Genomic DNA, 27,370 nt, shown 5'->3' with positions numbered 1-27,370 from the left:
TGGGCCTGCTTTTCTTCAGCAGGGGCAGGGAAGATGGTTAAAATTGATGGGAAGATGGATGGAGCCAAATACAGGACCATTCTGGAAGAAAACCTGATGGAGTCTGCAAAAGACCTGAGACTGGGACGGAGATTTGTCTTCCAACAAGACAATGATCCAAAACATAAAGCAAAATCTACAATGGAATGGTTCACAAATAAACATATCCAGGTGTTAGAATGGCCAAGTCAAAGTCCAGACCTGAATCCAATCGAGAATCTGTGGAAAGAACTGAAAACTGCTGTTCACAAACGCTCTCCATCCAACCTCACTGAGCTCGAGCTGTTTTGCAAGGAGGAATGGGCAAAAATGTCAGTCTCTCGATGTGCAAAACTGATAGAGACATACCCCAAGCGACTTACAGCTGTAATCGCAGCAAAAGGTGGCGCTACAAAGTATTAACTTAAGGGGGCTGAATAATTTTGCACGCCCAATTTTTCAGTTTTTTATTTGTTAAAAAAGTTTGAAATATCCAATAAATTTCGTTCCACTTCATAATTGTGTCCCACTTGTTGTTGATTCTTAACAAAAAATTACAGTTTTATATCTTTATGTTTGAAGCCTGAAATGTGGCAAAAGGTCGAAAAGTTCAAGGGGGCCGAATACTTTCGCAAGGTACTGTATGTGTAAAGGTATAATATGTCTAAGGGTATAATATGTCTAATGGTATAATATGTCTAATGGTATAATATGTCTAATGGTATAATATGTCTAAGGGTATAATATGTTTAATGGTATAATATGTCTAATGGTATAATATGTCTAAGGGTATAATATGTCTAAGGGTATAATATGTCTAATGGTATAATATGTCTAATGGTATAATATGTCTAAGGGTATAATATGTCTAATGGGTAAATCATTTCTAAGGATATGAGCAACATTTGCACCAAGAGAACAGCAGAAAAATGAGATTCGTTGAAATTTACTCAAGATCCTATTTCACTGCCCTATGAATATCTTTGTGTTTACCAGCAGCAATCCAAAACCAGGCCTAAAACTGACTCTCCCTAGAGATTCATTCCATGACACAAAACTCTGTTGGAGCAATGCCATTGGCATTTTAATCATTTTTCTCCATGCCATCTCCAAGGAAGTGACCAGTCTGCAGACACTGTTCACAATGACGTTACCTGGCTGAGTTATTACAACACTACAGGCTCCCGGAGTGGCACAGCGGTCTGAGACACTTCGTCTCAGTGCTAGAGACGGTCACTACAGACACCCTGGTTTGAATCCAGGCTGTATCACAACCGGCCGTGATTGGGAAGTCCCATAGGGCGGCGCACAATTGGCCCAGCGTCGTCCGGGTTTGGCCGGTGTAGGCTGTCATTGTAAATAATAACTGACTTGCCTAGTTAAATAAAAGTTAAATAAAATATAAAATAAAAACATGCATAATGACTTTCTTCCATGCACAGACACTTGCCTCTTTCTGTGAAATACACACACACACACACACACACACACATATACACACACACATACCTGTCAAAGGTTCAGCATTAGTCCTGCCTGGAAAAACGGCACGAAATGGGATTTGAGGGAGATTTGATTGAAGTCCCTGTTATCTGTTCACATCAAGACGACACCAGCCGTATGTAACCCCTCAGTGCTGTTAGCCACCGAACCAAAAAGGATCGAAGCATCCAGCCCGCTAGACTCTATAGAGGAGGTTCCAAATACCCCCCACTATTGAAACCCAATGGTGTGTGAACACATTTTGCTTAGACACACAGACCCTTTACAAACAAGGGTTTACTCTATAATCAAAGCTAATGTAGGAGAGGCTGATACTCTTCTGTTTACAGTGTGGACTGGGACAATGGCAATGTGGCAATAGACACGAGGGATAGCAGAGCATTGGACGTTATAGTAGTGAAATTATACCCTCTTAATTTACAGTAGTGAAATGATTCTCTCCTTAAATTACAGTAGTGAAATGATTATATCCTTAAATTACAGTAGTGAAATTATACCCTCCTTAATTTACAGTAGTGAAATGATTCTCTCCTTAAATTACAGTAGTGAAATTATACCCTCCTTAATTTACAGTAGTGAAATGATTCTCTCCTTAAATTACAGTAGTGAAATGATTATATCCTTAAATTACAGTAGTGAAATTATACCCTCCTTAATTTACAGTAGTGAAATGATTCTCTCCTTAAATTACAGTAGTGAAATTATACTCTCCTTAAATTACAGTAGTGAAATGATTCTATCCTTAAATTACAGTAGTGAAATGATTCTATCCTTAAATTACAGTAGTGAAATGATTCCCTCAAGTTACTGTACAGTTGGTTTGGTGTGGTTCCACAGTACAGTTTGGTGTGGTTCTGCAGTTTGGTGTGGTTCCACAGTACAGTTTGGTGTGGTTCTGCAGTTTGGTGTGGTTCCACAGTACAGTTTGGTGTGGTTCTACAGTAGAGTTTGGTGTGGTTCTACAGTTTGTTGTGGTTCTACAGTACAGTTTGGTGTGGTTCTACAGTACAGTTTGGTTCTACAGTTTGGTGTTGTTCCACAGTACAGTTTGGTGTGGTCCTGCAGTTTGGTGTGGTTCTACAGCACAGTTTGGTTTGGTTCTACAGTTTGGTGTGGTTCTACAGTACAGTTTGGTATGGTTCTAGAGTTTGGTGTGGTTCCACAGTACAGTTTGGTGTCGTTCCACAATGAAGTTTGGTGTGGTTCTACAGTACAGTTTGGTGTGGTTCTACAGCACAGTTTGGTGTGGTTCTACATTTTGTTGTGGTTCTACAGTACAGTTTGGTGTGGTTCTAGAGTTTGGTGTGGTTCTACAGGAGAGTTTGGTGTGGTTCCACAGTACAGTTTGGTGTCGTTCCACAATGAAGTTTGGTGTGGTTCTACAGTACAGTTTGGTGTGGTTCTACAGTTTGGTGAGGTTCTTCAGCACAGTTTGGTGTGGTTCTACACCACAGTTTGGTGTGGTTCTACAGCACAGTTTGGTGTGGTTCTACACCACAGTTTGGTGTGGTTCTACACCACAGTTTGGTGTGGTTCTACAGTTTGGTGTGGTTCTACAGTTTGGTGTGGTTCTACAGTACAGTTTGGTGTGGTTCTAGAGTTTGGTGTGGTTCTACAGTACAGTTTGGTGTGGTTCTACAGTTTGGTGAGGTTCTTCAGCACAGTTTGGTGTGGTTCTACACCACAGTTTGGTGTGGTTCTACAGCAGTTTGGTGTGGTTCTACACCACAGTTTGGTGTGGTTCTACACCACAGTTTGGTGTGGTTCTACAGTTTGGTGTGGTTCTACAGTACAGTTTGGTGTGGTTCTACAGTTTGGTGTGGTTCTACAGTACAGTTTGGTGTGGTTCTACAGTTTGGTGTGGTTCTACAGTTTGGTGTGGTTCTACACCACAGTTTGGTGTGGTTCTGCAGTTTGGTGTGGTTCTACAGTTTGGTGTGGTTCTACAGTTTGGTGTGGTTCTACAGTTTGGTGTGGTTCTACAGTTTGGTGTGGTTCTACAGTTTGGTGTGGTTCTACAGTTTGGTGTGGTTCTACAGTTTGGTGTGGTTCTACAGTACAGTAGTCTACCTTTTTTCTTCTTCTTAGATTCCCGTTATCTCAGCTCCTTGGAAAAACATTAAACACAGTATAACTTAGATGACATTTCACTTGTTGACCCGTAGTGTGACATCTTCCAAGATCCTATAGTTATACATGTGTCCCAGCATAGTCTAATGTAGTGTTTGTTAAAGAGTGTTTGTGAATCTAAATGCATGTATCCAGTTAGTTACCTGCCGAGCCTTAAAACGTGTTGATATATCGGAATGTAGCTCAAGCAGCTGAACCTGTGCAGGCTGAAAACAGCAGGCCTTGTTGTCCGATAGCAGGGTGAAAACAGCAGGCCTTGTTGTCCGATAGCAGGCTGAAAACAGCAGGCCTTGTTGTCCGATAGCAGGGTGAAAACAGCAGGCCTTGTTGTCCGATAGCAGGCTGAAAACAGCAGGCCTTGTTGTCCGATAGCAGGCTGAAAACAGCAGGCCTTGTTGTCCGATAGCAGGGTGAAAACAGCAGGCCTTGTTGTGCGGTAGCAGGGTGAAAACAGCAGGCCTCGTTGTCCGATAGCAGGCTGAAAACAGCAGGCCTCGTTGTGCGGTAGCAGGCTGAAATCAGCAGGCCTCGTTGTCCGATAGCAGGCTGAAAACAGCAGGCCTCGTTGTCCGATAGCAGGCTGAAAACAGCAGGCCTCGTTGTCCGTTAGCAGGCTGAAAACAGCAGGCCTTGTTGTGCGGTAGCAGGCTGAAATCAGCAGGCCTTGTTGTCAGGTAGAAGGCTGAAAACAGCAGGCCTTGTTGTCCGGTAGAAGGCTGAAAACTGCAGGCCTTGTTGTCCGATAACAGGCTGAAAAAAGCAGGCCTTGTTGTCCGTTAACAGGCTGAAAACAGCAGGCCTTGTTGTCCGTTAACAGGCTGAAAACAGCAGGCCTTGTTGTCCGTTAACAGGTTGAAAACAGCAGGCCTTGTTGTCCGATAACAGGCTGAAAACAGCAGGCCTTGTTGTCCGATAACAGGCTGAAAACAGCAGGCCTTGTTGTCCGTTAACAGGTTGAAAACAGCAGGCCTTGTTGTCCGTTAACAGGTTGAAAACAGCAGGCCTTGTTGTCCGATAACAGGCTGAAAACAGCAGGCCTTGTTGTCCGTTAACAGGTTGAAAACAGCAGGCCTGGTTGTCCGATAACAGGCTGAAAACAGCAGGCCTTGTTGTCCGTTAACAGGCTGAAAACAGCAGGCCTTGTTGTCCGTTAACAGGTTGAAAACAGCAGGCCTGGTTGTCCGATAACAGGCTGAAAACAGCAGGCCTGGTTGTCCGATAACAGGCTGAAAACAGCAGGCCTTGTTGTGATCCACTGTGCATTGTTACCCTTTTCAGAAAACGCTGAATGGTTGGTTGGATGTGCGAGTGGAGGTGGACCAGAGGAAAGTGTTGGCACTGCATTATTAATGGGGATGGAGTGGGTGACCTAATCTATGGATAGGTGGAGTTAAATTACTACAGGGATGTACAGTATTATATGACATGATTTGTGTGGTGTGTAACCTTCATTTACCTCAACAGTGAGACGGTTTATAACATATACAGTTCAGTGAACTCCGAAAGTATTGGGACAGTGACACCGTTGTTGTTTTGGCTGTACTCCAGCACTTTTCATTATGACAATTCTGTAGCAAAACGTTTCTTAGACCGGAAGCAGACGGCAACGGAACGGGGAGGAGTTTACCTGAATTTGTCCAATAGAAGCTCTTGTTTTAGATGACTGTTTGACTAATGATTACACACCAGGTTCGCTGGGAAAAAAACGTGTGCTGTTTAAAAAAAATAAAATTGATTAGCGATTGTCAAGGATGCAGAGATTTTTTATTTTTTAAATTCAGATGTTGTTTTTTTGCGCAATATGTGATCGATAGGCTCAGAGGCTCAGATAGGCTCAAAATACAAGGTATAACAAAAAAACGGAACTGATTATGCAAAATGTGTTTATAAGTAGAAAAGCAGTAGGAGATCTACCAATCTGGGCATTGTTCTTTATTTTGTGCTCATGAACTTTAACCCTCATAACATACTGCACAGTCTACTGTAATGTATCAACGATAACGTGCAATGTATCGATTCTCCACCCTACTGTCTTCTTTATATCCAATATAGCCCAGCCGTACACACGGTTTCATGCTCTGTTATTAAATAGAGAGATCCTGATTCATCTGGCTCGAACACCTGGGTTCAAATTCTTTTTGAAAACTTATTATTTGAGCGTTTCCTTTTGCCTCTCAGGTTGGTGTTGCTCTGGAATGTTCTGTTGGTTCCATTTCAACAGACAAGTTCAAGTATTTGAACCCAAATCTGCTCTGGTTCTGGACTAGATTCTACCCGGGTATTTAGATATACCGACGGGAATAATTTGCAATCGTTGCAGTGGGGGGGGGGGGGGGGGGGGGCTGCATGCTACGGCCACTGCGCCAGCTGTTTCATTTGGTTTGCTAACTTGCTCGCTAAGTGTCTAGACGTCAACATTAAGCTTCATGGTTACAGCAGAGACATTAAACCCCCATCTGGATCAAGATCCCTGTTGCCTAAATACACTGAACAAAAATATAAAAAAAAAACGCAACATTGTAAAGTGTTGGTCCCGTTTTTCATGAGCTGAAATAAAAGATCCCAGAAATGTTCCAGATGCACAAATAAGCTTCTTTCTCTCAAATTTTGTGCACAAATTTGTTTACATCCTTGTTAGTGAGCATTTTCTCCTTTTGCCAAGATAATCCATCCACCTGACAGGTGTGGAATATCAAGAAGCTGATTAAACAGCGTGATCATTACACAGGTGCACCTTGTGTTGGGGACAATAAAAGGCCACTCTAAAATGTGCAGTTTTGTCACAACAACACAATGGCCACAGATGTTTCAAGTTTTGAGGGAGCAGTGCAATTGACATGCTGACTGCAGGAATGTCCACCAGAGCTGTTGACAGAGAATCTAATGTTCATTTCTCTACCATGAGCCGGGTCGTTTTAGAGAATTTGAATGCACAGAAATACCGTAACGAGATCCGAAGGCCCATTTTTTTGTTTGTTAAAGGTATCTGTGACCAACAGATTCATATCTGTATTCCCAGTCATGTGAAATCCATAGATTAGGACCTAATTAATTTATTTCAATTTACTGATTTCCTTTACATGAACTGTAACTCAGTAAAAATCTTTGAAATTGTTGAATGTTGTGTTTAATATTTTGGATCAGTAATAGTTTTTTTTCTTCACATTGGGTAATACCGTTTTCCCCGGTACAGAAACGTTATGACGGTATGTTCTGAATACCACCTAACCCCACTAACACACACACACACACACACACACACTAACACACACACTAACACCTAACCCTACTAACACACACACACACCTAACCCTACTAACACACACACACACACACCTAACCCTACTAACACACACACACACACACACACACACTAACACACACACACACACACACACCTAACCCTACTAGATTCATACCTCAACATCCAGACACACACACACACACACACACACACACACTAACACGCACACACACACGCACACACACACTAACACACACGCACACACGCACACACACACGCACACACACACTAACACGCACGCACACACACACTAACAGGCACACACTAACACGCACACACACACACACACTAACATGCACGCACGCACACACTAACACGCACGCACACACACACACTAACACGCACGCACACACACACACACACACACACACACACTAACACGCGCACACACACACATCAACAGTAGAACCGTAAGCTACAAGCATTGAACACTACAATTAGTGCGGCTGCTGGACCAGTGAGAGATACCGAACGAGAACCTGGTATGAACAACAACTCTATGGGTTACAGGCAATACGTCAGACAGCCTGGTCCCAGACAGGGAAGCGAACCTGGGTCGCTGGCCTGAAAGACCCAACACCCCTCTAATGCGTCGTGCCAATAGGGTTAACCCACTTGGCGGGCATTGTAACGTGGCTCATATTAGCAAGGATCGCTACAATATTATGTATAGCATGATAACAGTGGCTATACAGCACCAACAGATCTGGGACCAGCCTACAGGGGCCATAGAAGCTGGCTATACAGTACCAACAGATCTGGGACCAGCCTACAGGGGCCATAGAAGCTGGCTATACAGTACCAACAGATCTGGGACCAGCCTACAGGGGCCATAGAAGCTGGCTATACAGCACCAACAGATCTGGGACCAGCCTACAGGGGCCATAGAAGCTGGCTATACAGTACCAACAGATCTGGGATCAGGCTACAGGGGCCATAGAAGCTGGCTATACAGCACCAACAGATCTGGGACCAGCCTACAGGGGCCATAGAAGCTGGCTATACAGTACCAACAGATCTGGGATCAGGCTACAGGGGCCATAGATGGCTATACAGTACCAACAGATCTGGGACCCGCCTACAGTGGCTATACAGCACCAACAGATCTGGGACCAGCCTACAGTGGCTATACAGCACCAACAGATCTGGGACCAGCCTACAGGGGCCATAGATGGCTATACAGTACCAACAGATCTGGGACCAGCCTACAGGGGCCATAGAAGCTGGCTATACAGTACCAACAGATCTGGGACCAGCCTACAGGGGCCATAGATGGCTATACATTACCAACAGATCTGGGACCAGCCTACAAAAAAAAACAGACCTTAACTAATGTGAGGGAGAATACAGTTCATTCCTGTTCATATTCTTACTGTACTACAAATCAATACATTTACAATAAGCCCTGGTCTCAGATCTGTTTGTGCTCTTGCCAACTCTACCGCTGTCATTATGGCATGACAATAAGCCCTGGTCCCAGATCTGTTTGTACTCTAGTCAACTCTACAGCTGATCCCAGATCTGTTTGTACTCTAGTCAACTCTACAGCTGATCCCAGATCTGTTTGTACTCTAGTCAACTCTACCGCTGTCATTATGGAATGACAATAAGCCCTGATCCCAGATCTGTTTGTGCTCTTGCCAACTCTACCGCTGTCATTATGGCATGACAATAAGCCCTGGTCCCAGATCTGTTTGTACTCTAGTCAACTCTACAGCTGATCCCAGACCTGTTTGTACTCTAGTCAACTCTACCGCTGTCATTATGGAATGACAATAAGCACTGATCCCAGATCTGTTTGTGCTCTTGCCTACTCTACCGCTGTCATTATGGAATGACAATAAGCCCTGATCCCAGATCTGTTTGTACTCTAGTCAACTCTACCGCTGATCCCAGATCTGTTTGTACTCTTGTCAACTCTACCGTTGTCATTATGGAATGACAATAAGCCCTGATCCCAGATCTGTTTGTACTCTAGTCACCTCTACAGCTGGTCCCAGACCTGTTTGTACTCTAGTCAACTCTACCGTTGTCATTATGGAATGACAATAAGCCCTGGTCCCAGATCTGTTTGTGCTCTTGCCAACTCTACCGCTGTCATTATGGAATGACAATAAGCCCTGGTCCCAGATCTGTTTGCACCCAGGCTACATTTTATTTACAACTGTACATCTTCTAGTTTAACACTCTCTAATAAATAACTTCAGAAGTACAGGATGCAAAACAAAACAAAAACGTCTGTAATATTATATACACATCTCCTCTTCAGTGGCATTTAAGTACTGGAGGTTAAAACACTGGCTACATCCCAAATCACATTCTATTCCCTATGTAGTGCACTACATTTGGCAAGGTACTATTCCCTGCTCAAACCTAGTGCACTACATTGGGAATAAGGGGCCATTTGGGAACGGGTCCACTCAGTAATAAATCGTCGTCCTCCTCCTCGTCTTCCTCAGGCACTGCTTCTAGCTCATTGTTGTCGTCGTCCTCCTCTTCCTCCTCCTCCTCCTCTTCCTCCTCCTCTTCCTCAGGCACTGCTTCTAGCTCATTTGTTGTTGTCGTGATCCTCCTCCTCATCATCCTCTTCCTCCTCCTCCTCTTCCTCCTCTACGTGGTAGTCTACAGGACCACTCAGTAATAATCGTCGTCCTCCTCCTCGTCTTCCTCAGGCACTGCTTCAAGCTCATTGTTGTCGTCGTCCTCCTCTTCCTCCTCCTCTTCCTCCTCCTCTTCCTCCTCTATGTGGTAGTCTACAGGACCACTCAGCAGCAGTTTGGTCTGGTTGATCACTGCTTCGTCATCCAGGTTCAGAGGAACCTGCAGGGAACAGGAGGTGAGGTTATTAGATAAAGGGTGTGTGTGTGTGTGTGTGTGTGTGTGTGTGTGTGTGTGACAGACGTGTGTGTGCAGTACCTCAGGAGGACTGGCAGGTTGTGAAGGACCTTCGTCTGTCTGAGCGTTGATGATGGACTTTAGGGCCCCTTCTTCAAACTTAAAAATAAATAAAAAAAGGACAGACAGTTATATTGACGACATTACCCATCATTACTCAGGAGGGTAGTAACAATAAGGTACCGGTACCCTGAGTTATCATTCCCACTCCTTGACATGCTAAACATGTTGAGCATGACAGAGTACACGAGGTGGAATTTCAGGCTAGGTGGCCCACATTTGAAAAGGGTCAACAAGCATCCTTCTGAACTAACATGGTCCCGTGTGGCTCAGTTGGTAGAGCATGGTGTTTTGCAACGCCAGGGTTGTGGGGTTCGATTCCCACGGGGGGACCAGTACGGAGAAGAAAAAAAAAAAAAAATGTATGAAATGTATGCATTCACTACTGTAAGTCGCTCTGGATAAGAGCGTCTGCTAAATGACTAAAATGTAAAATGTAGCTTTGATCAACAACCAACTTGACAGAGCTTGAAGAATTAATGTAAATGTAATGAACTAACGTGGTCTGAAAAAAGGTCCCACCTCATAGATCAAGACAAAGGAGGTGATTGTGGACTACAGGAAGCAACAACAAAAAAGGACCGAGCACGCCCCCATTCTCATCGACGGGGCTGTAGTGGAGTAGGTTGAGAGCTTCATGTTCCTTGGTGTCCACATCACCAACAAACTAACATGGTCCAAGCAACACCAAGACAGTCGTGAAGAGGGCACGACAAAACCTATTCCTCCTCACGAGACTGAAAAGATTTGGCATGGGTCCTCAGATCCTCAAAAAAATTCTACAGCTGCACCATCGAGAGCATCCTGACTGGTTGCATCACCGCCTGGTACGGAAACTGCTCAGCTTCCGACCGCAAGGCACTACAGAGGGTAGTGCGAACGGCCCAGTACATCACTGGGGCCAAGCTTCCTGCCATCCAGGACCTCTATACCAGGCGGTGTCAGAGGAAAGCCCTAAAAATTGTCAAAGACTCCAGTCACCCCAGTCATAGACTGTTCTCTCTGCTACCGCACGGCAAGCGGTACCGGAGCGCCAAGTCTAGGTGCAAGACGCTTCTAAACAGCTTCTCCCATCAAGCCATAAGACTCCTGAACATCTAGTCAAATGGCTACCCAGACTATTCGCATTGACTAATCAAATTTGATTTGATAGATCTCACCTATTCAGCCATAAAGTGGGACCCTTGATTTCATCTATCCAGCCTTGTCAGAGCAGTGATTACTCATCAAGCTGCCTACTCAAGAAAAAGCTTCAAACTGTAACCAGTGTCTCGAACCTGGTTCAGGTTATCAGTCAACCTACCAGGGTGGTTACAAACACCACAGGAATTAAATCATCAACATGTATCGATCACATCTTTACTAACGCTGCAGAAATGTGCTTTAAAGCAGTATCCAAATCCATAGGATGTAGTGATCACAATATAGCAGCCATATCTAGGAAAACCAAAGTTCCAAAGGCTGGGCCTAATATAGTGTATAAGAGGTCATACAATAAGTTTTGTAGTGATTCCCATGGTGTTGATGTAAATAATATTTGTTGGTCCATGGTGTGTAATGAGGAGCAAACCTTACGCTGCACTTGACACATGAATGAAATTGCTTATCCCAGTTACTAATAATATACCCATTAAGAAAATGACTGTAAAAACTGTTAAATCCCCTGTGGATTGATGAGGAATTAAAACATTTTTATGACGAGGCAAAATAAATACGGGACTTGACTCTGGGACACCTTGACTTTTCGGTTACAGCCTTATTCTGAAATTGATTAAAATGTTTTTTTTTCCAACCCCCTCACCAAAATGACAAAGCAAAAACCTTCCCCGTAGCTCAGTTGGTAGAGCATGGTGTTTGCAACGCCAGGGTTGTGGGTTCGATTCCCACGGGGGGCCAAGTACGAAGAAGAAATTTTTTTTTATGAAATGTATGCATTCACTACTGTAAGTCGCTCTGGATAAGAGCGTCTGCTAAATGACTAAAATGTAAATGTCAAATGCAAAACAGTATTTTAGACATTTGAGTAAAGGGTCTGAATAATTATGTAAATGTAATATTTCATATATATATATATATATATATATATATATATATATATATATATATATATATATATATATATATATATATATATATATATATATATATGAAATATTACATTTACATAATTATTCAGACCCTTTACTCAGTACTTTGTTGAAGTACCTTTGGCAGCGATTACAGCCTCAAGTCTTCTTGGGTATGACGCTACAAGCTTGGCACACCTGTATTTCGGGAGTTTCTCTTATTCTTCTCTGCAGATCCTCTCAAGCTCTGTCAGGTTGGATGAGGAGCATTGCTGCACAGCTATTTTCAGGTCTCTCCAGAGATGTTCGATCAGGTTCAAGTCAGTGCTCTGGCTGGGCCACTCAAGGACATTCAGAGACTTGTCCCGAAGCCACTCCTGTGTTGTCTTGGCCGTGTGCTTAGGGTCGTTGTCCTGTTGGAAGGTGAACCTTCGCCCCAGTCTGAGGTCCTGAGCGCTCTGGAGCAGGTTTTCATCAAGGATCTCTCCCTCGATCCTGACTATTATTCCAGTCCCTGCCGCTGAAAAACATCCACAGGTTTCCTCCAGATGTGACGCTTGGCATTCAGGTCAAAGTGTTCAATCTTGGTTTCATCAGACCAGAGAATCTTGTTTCTCATGGCCAGTGTCTTTAGGTGCCTTTTGGCAAACTCCAAGCGGTCTGTCATGTGCCTTTTACTGAGGAGTGGCTTCTGTCTGGCGACTCTACCATAAAGTCCTGATTGGTGGAGTGCTGCAGAGATCGTTGTCCTTCTGGAAGGTTCTCCCATCTCCACAGAGGAACTCTGGAGCTCTGTCAGAGTGACCATCAGGTTCTTGGTCACCTCCCTGACCAAGGCCCTTATTCTCCCCCGATTGCTCAGTTTGGCCGGGCGGCCAGCTCTAGGAAGAGTCTTTGATTCCAAACTTTTCCATTTAAGAATGATGGAGGCCAATGTGTTCTTGGGGACCTTCAATGCTGCAGAATTGTTTTGGTACCCTTCCCCAGATCTGTGCCTCGACACAATACTGACTTGTTCTCTACGGACAATTCCTTCGACCTCATGGCTTGGTTTTTGCTCTGACATGCCCTGTCAACTGTGGGACCTTATCTAGACAGGTGTGTACCTTTCCAAATCATGTCCAATCAATTGAATTTACCACAGGTGGACTCCAATGAAGTTGTAGAAACATCTCAAGGATGATCAATGGAAACAGGATGCACCTGAGCTCAATTTCGAGTCTCATAGCAAAGGGTCTGAATACTTAATTAAATAAGGTATTTCAGTTTTTTTTTTATTTATAAATTTGCTAAAATTGATAAAACCCTGTTTTCGCTTTGTCATTACGGGGCATTGTGTGTAAACAACTAAGGAGTTATTTTTTTACATACATTATTGAATAAGGCTGTAACGTAACAAAATGTGCAAAAAGCCAAGGGGTCTGAATACTTTCCGAAAGCACTGTAAGTCTGACTGCACAACCGATTGGCAAATGTACTGCAAATTGAGAAACCACATGACTAAACTCAATTAAAAACAAGAAGAAACTACACTATGAAACAAAGATAAAATTACAAAGAATGATAGTAAAAAGCTTTGGAGCATCTAAATGACATTTTGGGCCAAAAGGAAAACTCGCTCCATCATTCACTGAATCAGATGGCTCATTCATCACAAAACCCACTGATATTGCAAACTACTTTAATGACTTTGGCAAGATCAGAAAACTGAGGGGTGACATACCAGTAACAAAGCCCGACACTACACATCCAAGTATATCTGACCAAATTATGAATAGACAAGCGTTGTAATTTTGAATTCCGTAAAGTCAGTGTGGAAGAGTTTGAAAAAAAATGGTCTATCAACAATGACAAGCCACCGGGGTCTGACAACTTGGATGGAAAATTACTGAGGATAATAGCGGACAATATGGCCACTCCTATTTGCCATATCTTCAATCTAAGCCTACAAGAAAGTGTGTGCCCTCAGGCCTGGAGGAAAGCAAAAGTAAGCACCCTTTACTGGCTCAAATAGCCGACCAATCAGCCTGTTACCAACCCTTAGGTAACTTTTGGGGGGAAAAAATGGTGTCTGACCAGATACAATGTCATTTCACAGTAAATAAATTGACAACAGACTTTCAGCACGCTTATAGAGAAGGACACTCAACAAGCACAGCACTTACACAAATGACAGATGATTGGCTGAGAGAAATTGATGATGAAGAGAATGTGGGGGCTGTTTTGTTAGACTTCAGTGCGGCTTTTGACATTATTGATCATAGTCTGCTTCTGGAAAAACCATGTGTTATGGCTTTACACCCCCTGATATAATGTGGATAAAGAGTTACCTGTCTAACAGAACACAAAGGGTGTTCTATAATGGAAGCCTCTCCAACATAATCCAGGTAGAATCAGGAATTCCCCAGGGCAGCTGTTTAGGCCCCTTACTTTTTTCAATTTTTACTAACGACCTGCCACAGGCTCTAAGTAAAGCCAGTGTGTTTATGTAAGCGGATGACTCAACACTATATACATCAACTACTACAACGACTGAAATGACTGCAACACTTAACAAAGAGCTGCAGTTAGTTTCAGAATTGGTGGCAAGAAATAAGTTAGTCCTAAATACACCAAAAGTATGTGGACACCCCTTCAAATGAGTGGATTCTGCTATTTTAGCCACACCCATTGCTGACAGGTGTATAAAATTGAGCACACCGCCATGCAATCTCCATAGACAAACATTGGCAGTAGAATGGCCTTACTGAAGAGCTAAGTGACTTAACATGGCACTGTCATAGGATGCCATCTTTCCAACAAGTCAGTTCGTCAAATTTCTGCCCTGCTAGATCTGCCCCCCAGTCAACTGTAAGTGGTGTTATTGTGAAGTGGAAACGTCTAGGAGCAACAACGGCTCAGCCGCAAAGTGGTAGGCCACACAAGTTCACAGAATGGGACCGCAGAGTGCTGAAGCGCGCAGCGCGTAAAGTCTTATGTCCTCAGTTGCAACACTCACTACCGAGTTCCAAACTGCCTCTGGAAGCAACGTCAGCACTAGAACTGTTCACCGGGAGCTTCATGAAATGGGTTTCCATGGCAGAGCTACTGTACACACGCCTAACATCATGCCCAATGCCAAGCGTCGGCCGGAACGGTGTAAAGCTCTTGCCATTGGACTCTGGAGCAGTGGAAACGCCTTCTCTGGAGTGATGAATCACGCTTCACCATCTGGCAGTCCGATGGACGAATCTGGGTTTGGTGGAGGCCAGGAGAACGCTACCTGTCCCAATGCATAGTGCCAACTGTAAAGTTTGGTGGAGGAGGAATAATAGTCTGGGGCTGTTTTTCATGGTTCGAGGCCCCCTAGTTCCAGTGAAGGAAAATCTTCTCGCTACAGCATACAATACATTCTAGACAATTCTGCGCTTTCAACATTTTGGCAACAGTTTGGGGAAGGCCCTTTCCTGTTTCAGCATGACAATGCCCCTGTGCAAAAAGCCAGGTCCCTACAGAAATGGTTTGTTGAGATCGGTGTGGAAGAACTTGACTGGCCTGCACATTGCCCTGAACTCAACCACATCGAACACCTTTGGGATGAATTGGAACACCGACTGCGAGCCAGGCCTAATCGCCCAACATCAGTGCCCCGACCTCACTAATGCTCTTGGCTGAATGGAAGCAAGTCCCCTCAGCAATGTTCCAGCATCTAGTGGAAAGCCTTCCCAGAAGAGTGCAGGCTGTTATAGCAGCAAAGGGGGGGACCAACTCCATATTAACGCTCATGATTTTGTAATGAGATGTTCGACGAGCAGGTGTCCACATACTTTTGGCCATGTAGTGTATGTGGTAGTAGAGTAACTTAGGAAACACACATAATGTGTTGTAAATGGGGATCCATAATAAACCCCGGGAAGAGTAGCTGCTGCCTTGGCAGGAACTAATGGGGATCCATAATAAACCCCAGGAAGAGTAGCTGCTGCCTTGGCAGGAACTAATGGGGATCCATAATAAACCCCAGGAAGAGTAGCTGCTGCCTTGGCAGGAACTAATGGGGATCCATAATAAACCCCAGGAAGAGTAGCTGCTGCTTTGGCAGGAACTAATGGGGATCCATAATAAACCCCAGGAAGAGTAGCTGCTGCCTTGGCAGGAACTAATGGGGATCCATAATAAACCCCAGGAAGAGTAGCTGCTGCCTTGGCAACAGGAACTAATGGGGATCCATAATAAACCCCAGGAAGAGTAGCTGCTGCCTTGGCAACAGGAACTAATGGGGATCCATAATAAACCCCAGGAAGAGTAGCTGCTGCCTTGGCAACAGGAACTAATGGGGATCCATAATAAACCCCAGGAAGAGTAGCTGCTGCCTTGGCAACAGGAACTAATGGGGATCCATAATAAACCCCAGGAAGAGTATCTGCTGCCTTGGCAACAGGAACTAATGGGGATCCATAATAAACCCCAGGAAGAGTAGCTGCTGCCTTGGCAACAGGAACTAATGGGGATCCATAATAAACCCCAGGAAGAGTAGCTGCTGCCTTGGCAACAGGAACTAATGGGGATCCATAATAAACCCCAGGAAGAGTAGCTGCTGCCTTGGCAACAGGAACGAATGGGGATCCATAATAAACCCCAGGAAGAGTAGCTGCTGCTTTGGCAGGAACTAATGGGGATCCATAATAAACCCCAGGAAGAGTAGCTGCTGCCTTGGCAACAGGAACTAATGGGGATCCATAATAAACCCCAGGAAGAGTAGCTGCTGCCTTGGCAACAGGAACTAATGGGGATCCATAATAAACCCCAGGAAGAGTTGCTGCTGCCTTGGCAACAGGAACTAATGGGGATCCATAATAAACCCCAGGAAGAGTAGCTGCTGCCTTGGCAGGAACTAATGGGGATCCATAATAAACCCCAGGAAGAGTAGCTGCTGCCTTGGCAGGAACTAATGGGGATCCATAATAAACCCCAGGAAGAGTAGCTGCTGCCTTGGCAACAGGAACTAATGGGGATCCATAATAAACCCCAGGAAGAGTAGCTGCTGCCTTGGCAACAGGAACTAATGGGGATCCATAATAAACCCCAGGAAGAGTAGCTGCTGCCTTGGCAACAGGAACTAATGGGGATCCATAATAAACCCCAGGAAGAGTAGCTGCTGCCTTGGCAACAGGAACTAATGGGGATCCATAATAAACCCCAGGAAGAGTAGCTGCTGCCTTGGCAACAGGAACTAATGGGGATCCATAATAAACCCCAGGAAGAGTAGCTGCTGCCTTGGCAACAGGAACTAATGGGGATCCATAATAAACCCCAGGAAGAGTAGCTGCTGCTTTGGCAGGAACTAATGGGGATCCATAATAAACCCCAGGAAGAGTAGCTGCTGCCTTGGCAACAGGAACTAATGGGGATCCATAATAAACCCCAGGAAGAGTAGCTGCTGCCTTGGCAACAGGAACTAATGGGGATCCATAATAAACCCCAGGAAGAGTTGCTGCTGCCTTGGCAACAGGAACTAATGGGGATCCATAATAAACCCCAGGAAGAGTAGCTGCTGCCTTGGCAGGAACTAATGGGGATCCATAATAAACCCCAGGAAGAGTAGCTGCTGCTTTGGCAGGAACTAATGGGGATCCATAATAAACCCCAGGAAGAGTAGCTGCTGCCTTGGCAACAGGAACTAATGGGGATCCATAATAAACCCCAGGAAGAGTAGCTGCTGCCTTGGCAACAGGAACGAATGGGGATCCATAATAAACCCCAGGAAGAGTAGCTGCTGCCTTGGCAACAGGAACTAATGGGGATCCATAATAAACCCCAGGAAGAGTAGCTGCTGCCTTGGCAACAGGAACGAATGGGGATCCATAATAAACCCCAGGAAGAGTAGCTGCTGCCTTGGCAACAGGAACTAATGGGGATCCATAATAAACCCCAGGAAGAGTAGCTGCTGCCTTGGCAACAGGAACTAATGGGGATCCATAATAAACCCCAGGAAGAGTAGCTGCTGCCTTGGCAGGAACTAATGGGGATCCATAATAAACCCCAGGAAGAGTAGCTGCTGCCTTGGCAACAGGAACTAATGGGGATCCATAATAAACCCCAGGAAGAGTAGCTGCTGCCTTGGCAGGAACTAATGGGGATCCATAATAAACCCCAGGAAGAGTAGCTGCTGCCTTGGCAACAGGAACGAATGGGGATCCATAATAAACCCCAGGAAGAGTAGCTGCTGCCTTGGCAGGAACTAATGGGGATCCATAATAAACCCCAGGAAGAGTAGCTGCTGCCTTGGCAGGAACTAATGGGGATCCATAATAAACCCCAGGAAGAGAAGCTGCTGCCTTGGCAGGAACTAATGGGGATCCATAATAAACCCCAGGAAGAGTAGCTGCTGCCTTGGCAACAGGAACGAATGGGGATCCATAATAAACCCCAGGAAGAGTAGCTGCTGCCTTGGCAACAGGAACTAATGGGGATCCATAATAAACCCCAGGAAGAGTAGCTGCTGCCTTGGCAACAGGAACTAATGGGGATCCATAATAAACCCCAGGAAGAGTAGCTGCTGCCTTGGCAACAGGAACTAATGGGGATCCATAATAAACCCCAGGAAGAGTAGCTGCTGCCTTGGCAGGAACTAATGGGGATCCATAATAAACCCCAGGAAGAGTAGCTGCTGCCTTGGCAACAGGAACGAATGGGGATCCATAATAAACCCCAGGAAGAGTAGCTGCTGCCTTGGCAACAGGAACGAATGGGGATCCATAATAAACCCCAGGAAGAGTAGCTGCTGCCTTGGCAGCAGGAACGAATGGGGATCCATAATACACCCCAGGAAGAGTAGCTGCTGCCTTGGCAACAGGAACGAATGGGGATCCATAATAAACCCCAGGAAGAGTAGCTGCTGCCTTGGCAGGAACTAATGGGGATCCATAATAAACCCCAGGAAGAGTAGCTGCTGCCTTGGCAACAGGAACGAATGGGGATCCATAATAAACCCCAGGAAGAGTAGCTGCTGCCTTGGCAACAGGAACGAATGGGGATCCATAATAAACCCCAGGAAGAGTAGCTGCTGCCTTGGCAACAGGAACGAATGGGGATCCATAATAAACCCCAGGAAGAGTAGCTGCTGCCTTGGCAGGAACTAATGGGGATCCATAATAAACCCCAGGAAGAGTAGCTGCTGCCTTGGCAACAGGAACGAATGGGGATCCATAATAAACCCCAGGAAGAGTAGCTGCTGCCTTGGCAGCAGGAACGAATGGGGATCCATAATAAACCCCAGGAAGAGTAGCTGCTGCCTTGGCAACAGGAACGAATGGGGATCCATAATAAACCCCAGGAAGAGTAGCTGCTGCCTTGGCAGGAACTAATGGGGATCCATAATAAACCCCAGGAAGAGTAGCTGCTGCCTTGGCAACAGGAACGAATGGGGATCCATAATAAACCCCAGGAAGAGTAGCTGCTGCCTTGGCAACAGGAACGAATGGGGATCCATAATAAACCCCAGGAAGAGTAGCTGCTGCCTTGGCAACAGGAACGAATGGGGATCCATAATAAACCCCAGGAAGAGTAGCTGCTGCCTTGGCAACAGGAACGAATGGGGATCCATAATAAACCCCAGGAAGAGTAGCTGCTGCCTTGGCAACAGGGACGAATGGGGATCCATAATAAATAAACATACAATAAATTCTTGAAGGACGAGGGAAGGATGCCATAGACTACTTATTTACTTAGGGAGGGAGGTACAATAGAAAGTAGCTGTACCTTGAGTCTGTTGAGCTGGTCCTGCAGCATAACTTTAATCTTTAGGAGAGTCTCCTCTTCCTTCTTCAGCTCCTGTAGACGACTCAACATGGTGTCTGGTGGAGTTAGACCATTCCTAAATACTGAGAGACATATACAGTATTACTGTAGCAGTGTTGCTTCCGTCAATCTCCTCGCCCCAACCTGGGCTTGAAACCAGAGTTCCCTTTGAACAACAACAAGTCACCCTCGAAGCATCGTTACCTATCGCTCCTCAAAAAAAAAGCTACAGCATTTGGCAGAGCAAAGGGAAACAACTACTTCAAGGTGTCAGAGCGAGTGACGTCACCGATTGAAACGCAACTAGCGCGCACCGCCGCTAACTAGCTAGCCGTTTCACACCAGTTGCATTAGTATGTATCTTCCTTCTTCAGCTCTGGTAGTGGACTTGTCATGATGTCCTGTGGGTTCAGAAAGAGAGACAGACAGGCAAATGCAGCAGGGCTATAGTCAGGCTATATTAGTAAACTCACTATAATAGGGCTCCCGAGTGGCGCAGCGGTCTAAGGCACTGCATCTCAGTGCTAGAGGCGTCACTACAGACCCTGGTTTGATTCCAGGCTGTATCACAACCGGCCGTGATTGGGAGTCCCATAGGGCGGCGCACAATTGGCCCAGCGTCGTCCAGGCCCGGGGTAGGCCGTCATCGTAAAGAAATAATTTGTTAACTGACTTGCTTAGTTTAATAATACAACATATGTAGGCTTTAGCATACTTACTGTAGCGATTGTCTACCTAGCTTAGTAAACTCAACTCCATCCATATTACAGGGACCTTAACTAGAGCTAATTGGCTCCCTAAATTGTCACGATCATGAACTTCCTGGCTGGTTGAGTACAGAAGATAGCATTAGCTGTTAGCATTAGCTGTTAGCATTAGCTGTTAGCATTAGCTGTTAGCATTAGCTGTTAGCATTAGCTGTTAGCATTAGCTGTTAGCATGAGCTGTTAGCATGAGCTGTTAGCATGAGCTGTTAGCATGAGCTGTTAGCATGAGCTGTTAGCATGAGCTGTTAGCATTAGCTGTTAGCATTAGCTGTTAGCATTAGCTGTTAGCATTAGCTGTTAGCATTAGCTGTTGGCGATGTGCTGCATCTAGTCACAGTAACGTTAGATAAGCTAACCCTTCGCCAAAACATTACGAATCACTCCGTTTGATACCGGAGCTGAGACATGCGTCGAAATCGGTAAGCAACCAACTTCGAAGCAGTGTGCCGATATCTCAATCATGGACACTCTTACTGACAGTTGTGGCTGCTTCGGGTGATGTATTGTTGTCTCTACCTTCTTGCCCTTTGTGCTGTTGTCTGTGCCCAATAATGTTTGTACCATGTTTTGTGCAGCTACCATGTTGTGTTGCTACCATGTTGTTGTCATGTTGTGTTCCTCCAATGTTGTTGTCATGTTGTGTTGCTACCATGTTGTTGTCATGTTGTGTTGCTACTATGTTGTTGTTATGCTGTGTTGCTACCATGTTGTTGTCATGCTGTGTTGCTACCATGTTGTTGTTATGCTGTGTTGCTACCATGTTGTTGTCATGTTGTGTTCCTCCAATGTTGTTGTCATGTTGTGTTCCTCCAATGTTGTTGTCATGTTGTGTTGCTACCATGTTGTTGTCATGTTGTGTTTCTACCATGTTGTTGTCATGTTGCTACCATGTTGTTGTCATGTTGTGATGCTACCATGTTGTTGTCATGTTGTGTTCCTCCAATGTTGTTGTCATGTTGTGTTTCTACCATGCTGTGTTATGTGTTTCTACCATGTTGTTGTCATGTTGTGTTTCTACCATGTTGTTGTCATGTTGTGTTTCTACCATGCAGTGTTATGTGTTGCTGCCATGTTGTTGACATGTTGTGTTCCTCCAATGTTGTTGTCATGTTGTGTTTCTACCATGCTGTGTTATGTGATGCTACCATGTTGTTGTCATGTTGTGTTGCTACCATGTTGTTGACATGTTGTGTTCCTCCAATGTTGTTGTCATGTTGTGTTTCTACCATGCTGTGTTATGTGTTGCTACCATGCTGTGTTATGTGTTGCAGCCATGTTGTTGTTATGTTGTGTTGCTACCATGCTGTGTTATGTGTTGCTACCATGCTGTGTTATGTGTTGCTGCCTTGCTGTGTTATGTGTTGCTACCATGCTGTGTTATGTGTTGCTGCCTTGCTGTGTTATGTGTTTCTACCATGCTGTGTTATGTGTTGCTGCCATGTTGTTGTCATGTTGTGTTTCTACCATGCTGTGTTATGTGTTGCTGCCTTGCTGTGTTATGTGTTTCTACCATGCTGTGTTATGTGTTGCTACCATGCTGTGTTATGTGTTGCTACCATGCTGTGTTATGTGTTGCTACCATGCTGTGTTATGTGTTGCTGCCTTGCTGTGTTATGTGTTGCTGCCTTGCTGTGTTATGTGTTGCTGCCATGCTGTGTTATGTGTTGCTGCCTTGCTGTGTTATGTGTTGCTACCATGCTGTGTTATGTGTTACTGCCTTGCTATGTTATATTAGGTCTCTCTTTGTGTAGTGTTGTCTCTCGTCATGTGTATTTCGTCCTATATTTTTATTAAGAAATTATATTTTTAATCCCAGCCCACGTCCCCGCAGGAGGCCTTTTTGCCAGGTCGTCATTGTAAATAAGAATTTGTTCTTAATAACTGACTTGCCTCGTTAAATAAAAATATATAATACACGTATCACTTTATCAGAAGAACGTCACGAAGGATGTCCCGAGCGTCTTTTGATCACGTGGTTTTTCAAACCGGGTGTTGCAAAATGCCACCGATTTCCGACCGCTGCTGGACACCGTACTGATTACATTTTACCGTACTGTTTACATTTTACCGTACTGTTTACCGTACTGTTTACATTTTACCGTACTGTTTACCGTACTGTTGACATTTTACCGTACTGTTGACATTTTACCGTACTGTTTACATTTTACCGTACTGTTTACCGTACTGTTGACATTTTACCGTACTGTTGACATTTTACCGTACTGTTTACATTTTACCGTACTGTTTACCGTACTGTTGACATTTTACCGTACTGTTGACATTTTACCGTACTGTTTACCGTACTGTTGACATTTTACCGTACTGTTTACCGTACTGTTGACATTTTACCGTACTGTTTACCGTACTGTTGACATTTTACCGTACTGTTTACCGTACTGTTTACCGTACTGTTTACCGTACTGTTGACATTTTACCGTACTGTTTACCGTACTGTTGACATTTTACCGTACTGTTTACATTTACCGTACTGTTTACATTTTACCGTACTGTTGACATTTTACCGTACTGTTGACATTTACCGTACTGTTTACCGTACTGTTGACATTTTACCGTACTGTTTACATTTACCGTACTGTTGACATTTTACCGTACTGTTGACATTTACCGTACTGTTTACCGTACTGTTGACATTTTACCGTACTGTTTACATTTTACCGTACTGTTTACCGTACTGTTGACATTTTACCGTACTGTTGACATTTACCGTACTGTTTATCGTACTGTTGACATTTACCGTACTGTTGACATTTACCGTACTGTTGACATTTTACCGTACTGTTTACCGTACTGTTGACATTTACCGTACTGTTTACCGTACTGTTGACATTTTACCGTACTGTTTACCGTACTGTTTACATTTTACATTTTACATTTTAGTCATTTAGCAGACGCTCTTATCCAGAGCGACTTACAAATTGGTGCATTCACCTATAATATCCAGTGGAACAACCACTTTACAATAGTGCATCTAAATCTTATTTTTAAATCTTATCTAAATCTTATCTAAATTTTACCGTACTGTTTACCGTACTGTTGACATTTTACCGTACTGTTGACATTTACCGTACTGTTTACCTTTGACCGTACTGTTTACATTTGACTGTACATTTTACCGTAGTGTTTACCTTTGACCGTACTGTTTACCTTTTACCTTACTGTTTACCTTTGACCGCACTGTTTACATTTTACCGTAGTGTTTACCTTTGACCGTACTGTTTACCTTTGACCGTACTGTTTACCTTTGACCGTACTGTTTACATTTGACCGTACTGTTTACCTTTTACCTTACTGTTTACCTTTGACCGTAGTGTTTACCTTTGACCGTACTGTTTACCTTTTACCTTACTGTTTACCTTTGACCGTACTGTTTACCTTTGACCGTACTGTTTACCTTTGACCGTACTGTTTACCTTTGACCGTACTGTTTACATTTGACCACACTGTTTACCTTTTACCGTACTGTTTACCTTTTACCTTACTGTTTACATTTGACCGCACTGTTTACCTTTTACCGTACTGTTTACCTTTGACCGTACTGTTTACATTTGACCGCACTGTTTACCTTTTACCGTACTGTTTACATTTGACCGTACTGTTTACATTTGACCGTACTGTTTACATTTGACCGTACTGTTTACCTTTGACCGTACTGTTTACCTTTGACCGTACTGTTTACCTTTGACCGTACTGTTTACCTTTGACCGTACTGTTTACATTTGACCGTACTGTTTACCTTTGACCGTACTGTTTACCTTTGACCGTACTGTTTACCTTTGACCGTACTGTTTACCTTTGACCGTACTGTTTACATTTGACCGTACTGTTTACCTTTGACCGTACTGTTTACCTTTGACCGTACTGTTTACATTTGACCGCACTGTTTACCTTTTACCGTACTGTTTACCTTTGACCGTACTGTTTACCTTTGACCGTACTGTTTACATTTGACCGTACTGTTTACCTTTTACCTTACTGTTTACCTTTGACCGTACTGTTTACCTTTGACCGTACTGTTTACCTTTGACCGTACTGTTTACCTTTGACCGTACTGTTTACATTTGACCGTACTGTTTACCTTTGACCGTACTGTTTACCTTTGACCGTACTGTTTACCTTTGACCGTACTGTTTACATTTGACCGTACTGTTTACCTTTGACCGTACTGTTTACCTTTGACCGTACTGTTTACATTTGACCGCACTGTTTACCTTTGACCGTACTGTTTACATTTGACCGCACTGTTTACCTTTTACCGTACTGTTTACCTTTGACCGTACTGTTTACCTTTGACCGTACTGTTTACATTTGACCGTACTGTTTACCTTTGACCGTACTGTTTACATTTGACCGTAACACTTTCTCCTGACCGGTAGCTAGTTTAGCAGGTAGAGGAGGGAACATTCCGGGTTGTAAACGTATATAGCACACTATTTTCATTTAATTATGATTATTTTTTGCACGGTTGTTCAAATAATTTGTTTTATTTAGTATACGCTTCTGTCTTAATTAAGCATCATAAATAACGCCATACATTCCTTTTTTTTTTTAAAGAATCAAGTTGAAGAGTAAAATGAGAAGCATGTGTTATTCTAAGTGATTATAAGCTGCTATAGCCAACGACTGTACCGCTGTACCGCGGCGTTATAATGAAAACGGATTTGAAATAATACCTCTGTCACTAAATGTGCTAAATGTGAACAGATCATTAAGATCTGATTAAATGAATTTGTTTCCGGTACAAAACGAGGTGAAAGCGCCTTCACTTCAGAAAGCCTCGGTTTCCCCACATTTACTCCCCCGTCGAGGTGGGATGCTACCTAATGCTGTCAGAAACATTATTTATTAGTTACGTCGCCATTTATCAACGTTTATACAACGTTATAGCTAGAACATGTATAACATCCTTCCCTCTGCAGCAGACTCAATCAGGAAAAAATCATATAAACGTTACAGAAAACAAAACCATTTAACGTTGTCTTAAGATAGCTAGCTAATATGCTACCAACACTAACCTCAGCTTTATCAAACCATCCAACAATAGCTTTCTAAATATATATATTTATATAGATATATCTCTCACAAACCTTCACAAAAATCTGTTCCGTTTGTTTCTCCTCTCTCTGTGTGCAGTAAACACAAGGCCACTGGCAGACCAGCTAGGTGCACATCGATATGGATAACTATCCAGCTAATAAAGTCCTGTTATGTCTGAATGATAACCGGTCTACTTTACGGTACCGCCGATGATAATAATACAAAACGCTGCTGCTGCTGCTGCTCGTTATGTTGTTGTAGTCTCTTCCGTTGTTCATTCACGTGGTTTTCCTTCCGCGCATTTCCGGGTTGTAATTTCCGGTCACATTACAGACAGCTCATAAACAGTGTTGATGTGATCTCCTCCTGTAACATCACACACAGACAGCTCATAAACAGTGTTGATGTGATCTCCTCCTGTAACATCACACACAGACAGCTCATAAACAGTGTGATGTGATCTCCTCCTGTAACATCACACACAGACAACTCAATAAACAGTGTGATGTGATCTCCTCCTGTAACATCACACACAGACAACTCAATAAACAGAGTGATGTGATTTCCTCCTGTAACATCACACACAGACAGCTCATGAACAGAGTGATGTGATCTCCTCCTGTAACATCACACACAGACAGCTCATAAACAGTGTTGATGTGATCTCCTCCTGTAACATCACACACAGACAGCTCATAAACAGTGTGATGTGACCTCCTCCTGTAACATCACACATTACATACAGATATTCATATTCAAGGCGTTCACATTTTCAAGTGATTTTCGAAGATAAAACACCAGCAGGGGGCGAAAGAGTGTATGCATTGTGGAACCCATCATCAGCTTGTGTTTCCCTGGGGAACATATATACTGGTGCACCTTTGTGATAGCAGGTGGTGAAATGTTTGGTGAAAAAAGTATTTCACTGGAAGTCCTTCACGGAAGAGGAGAGTCTCATTCATACACATTCAGCTCATTTAGGATTCTGGAGACTCAACCGGTTGGCACATGGACATTGTTGTGTAAAATTGTTGCCAGTTAGGTGTTAATTTGTGTTGAGAATTGAGACCAATTGTCTAATTTAGTATATAGTATAATTGAGATAATATGACTACATTGAGATTATATATTTAATTTGAAATTACCTTACTTGAAGTAATGTAGATTTATTTTTGTGTTTTGCCTTGAAAGGTTATCAACCTAATTAACTAACTAACTAACTAACTAACTAACTGATTAGATAAGTCCTTAAAGAGGCCTTTTTCAAGTTTGGGCAAAGAGCTGCAGTGTGAACCATACACAACTTGACAATGTAAATGCACCGTTATAAAATTATTCATAATGTTTATAAAATGATCAACATTTAGAATTATCTCTGATGAAAATAGACCTCAGTCCTGCTTATGTAGCCAACTGGTTGTAAACTTTTAGTAACTGGTTTTCAAGCGGACCTGTATACTGTTGGTAGACATCTCTTAGGCCACTTTCTCTCTCTCTCTCTCGCTGTCTCTCTCTCCTCTCTTTGTCTCTCTCTCTCTGTCTCTCTCTCGCTGTCTCTCTCTCCTCTCTTTGTCTCTCTCTCTCTGTCTCTCTCTCTGTCTCTCTCTCTCTGTCTCTCTCTCTCTCTGTCTCTCTTTGTCTCTCTCTCTCTCTGTCTCTCTCTCTCTCTGTCTCTCTCTCCTCTCTTTGTCTCTCTCTCTCTGTCTCTCTCTCTCTCTCTCTCTCTGTCTCTCTCTCTCTGTCTCTCTCTCTCTGTCTCTCTCTCGCTGTCTCTCTCCTCTCTGTCTCTCTCTCTG

General features: G+C 43.8%; 2 protein-coding genes across 6 annotated transcripts in view; both read right to left on the bottom strand.

Annotated features, from left to right (window-relative positions):
- The window catches only part of lctlb (lactase-like b), a 51,688-nt gene extending 49,618 nt beyond the window's left edge, over positions 1-2,070 (bottom strand). For 4 of the 5 annotated variants that reach the window (XM_082968216.1, XM_082968217.1, XM_045706255.2 and 1 more), the window contains exon 1: positions 1,528-2,068. The gene's annotated coding sequence lies outside the window, so the exon portion shown is untranslated. Of the gene's footprint in view, positions 1-1,527 lie in introns of all 5 variants that reach the window. The other variant, XM_082968218.1, reaches the window with a different exon arrangement.
- Positions 2,071-5,517: 3,447 nt separating this feature from the next.
- On the bottom strand, positions 5,518-25,883 carry snapc5 (small nuclear RNA activating complex, polypeptide 5). Its single transcript, XM_014170428.3, has 4 exons — positions 25,625-25,883; positions 19,714-19,835; positions 9,872-9,949; positions 5,518-9,775 (listed from the first exon to the last, which is right to left on the bottom strand). The coding sequence occupies exons 2-4, from the start codon at positions 19,801-19,803 to the stop codon at positions 9,590-9,592; spliced, it is 354 nt and encodes a 117-aa protein (XP_014025903.1). The 5' UTR covers positions 19,804-19,835; positions 25,625-25,883; the 3' UTR covers positions 5,518-9,589.
- Positions 25,884-27,370: the final 1,487 nt, after the last annotated feature.

Source organism: Salmo salar, chromosome 23 (assembly GCF_965601325.2).
Source record: "Salmo salar chromosome 23, fSalSal1, whole genome shotgun sequence".
NCBI classification, from domain to species: domain Eukaryota; kingdom Metazoa; phylum Chordata; class Actinopteri; order Salmoniformes; family Salmonidae; genus Salmo; species Salmo salar.
The sequence above is the reverse complement of the archived record's forward strand: the minus strand, read 5'-3'. Positions and strand labels throughout refer to the sequence as shown.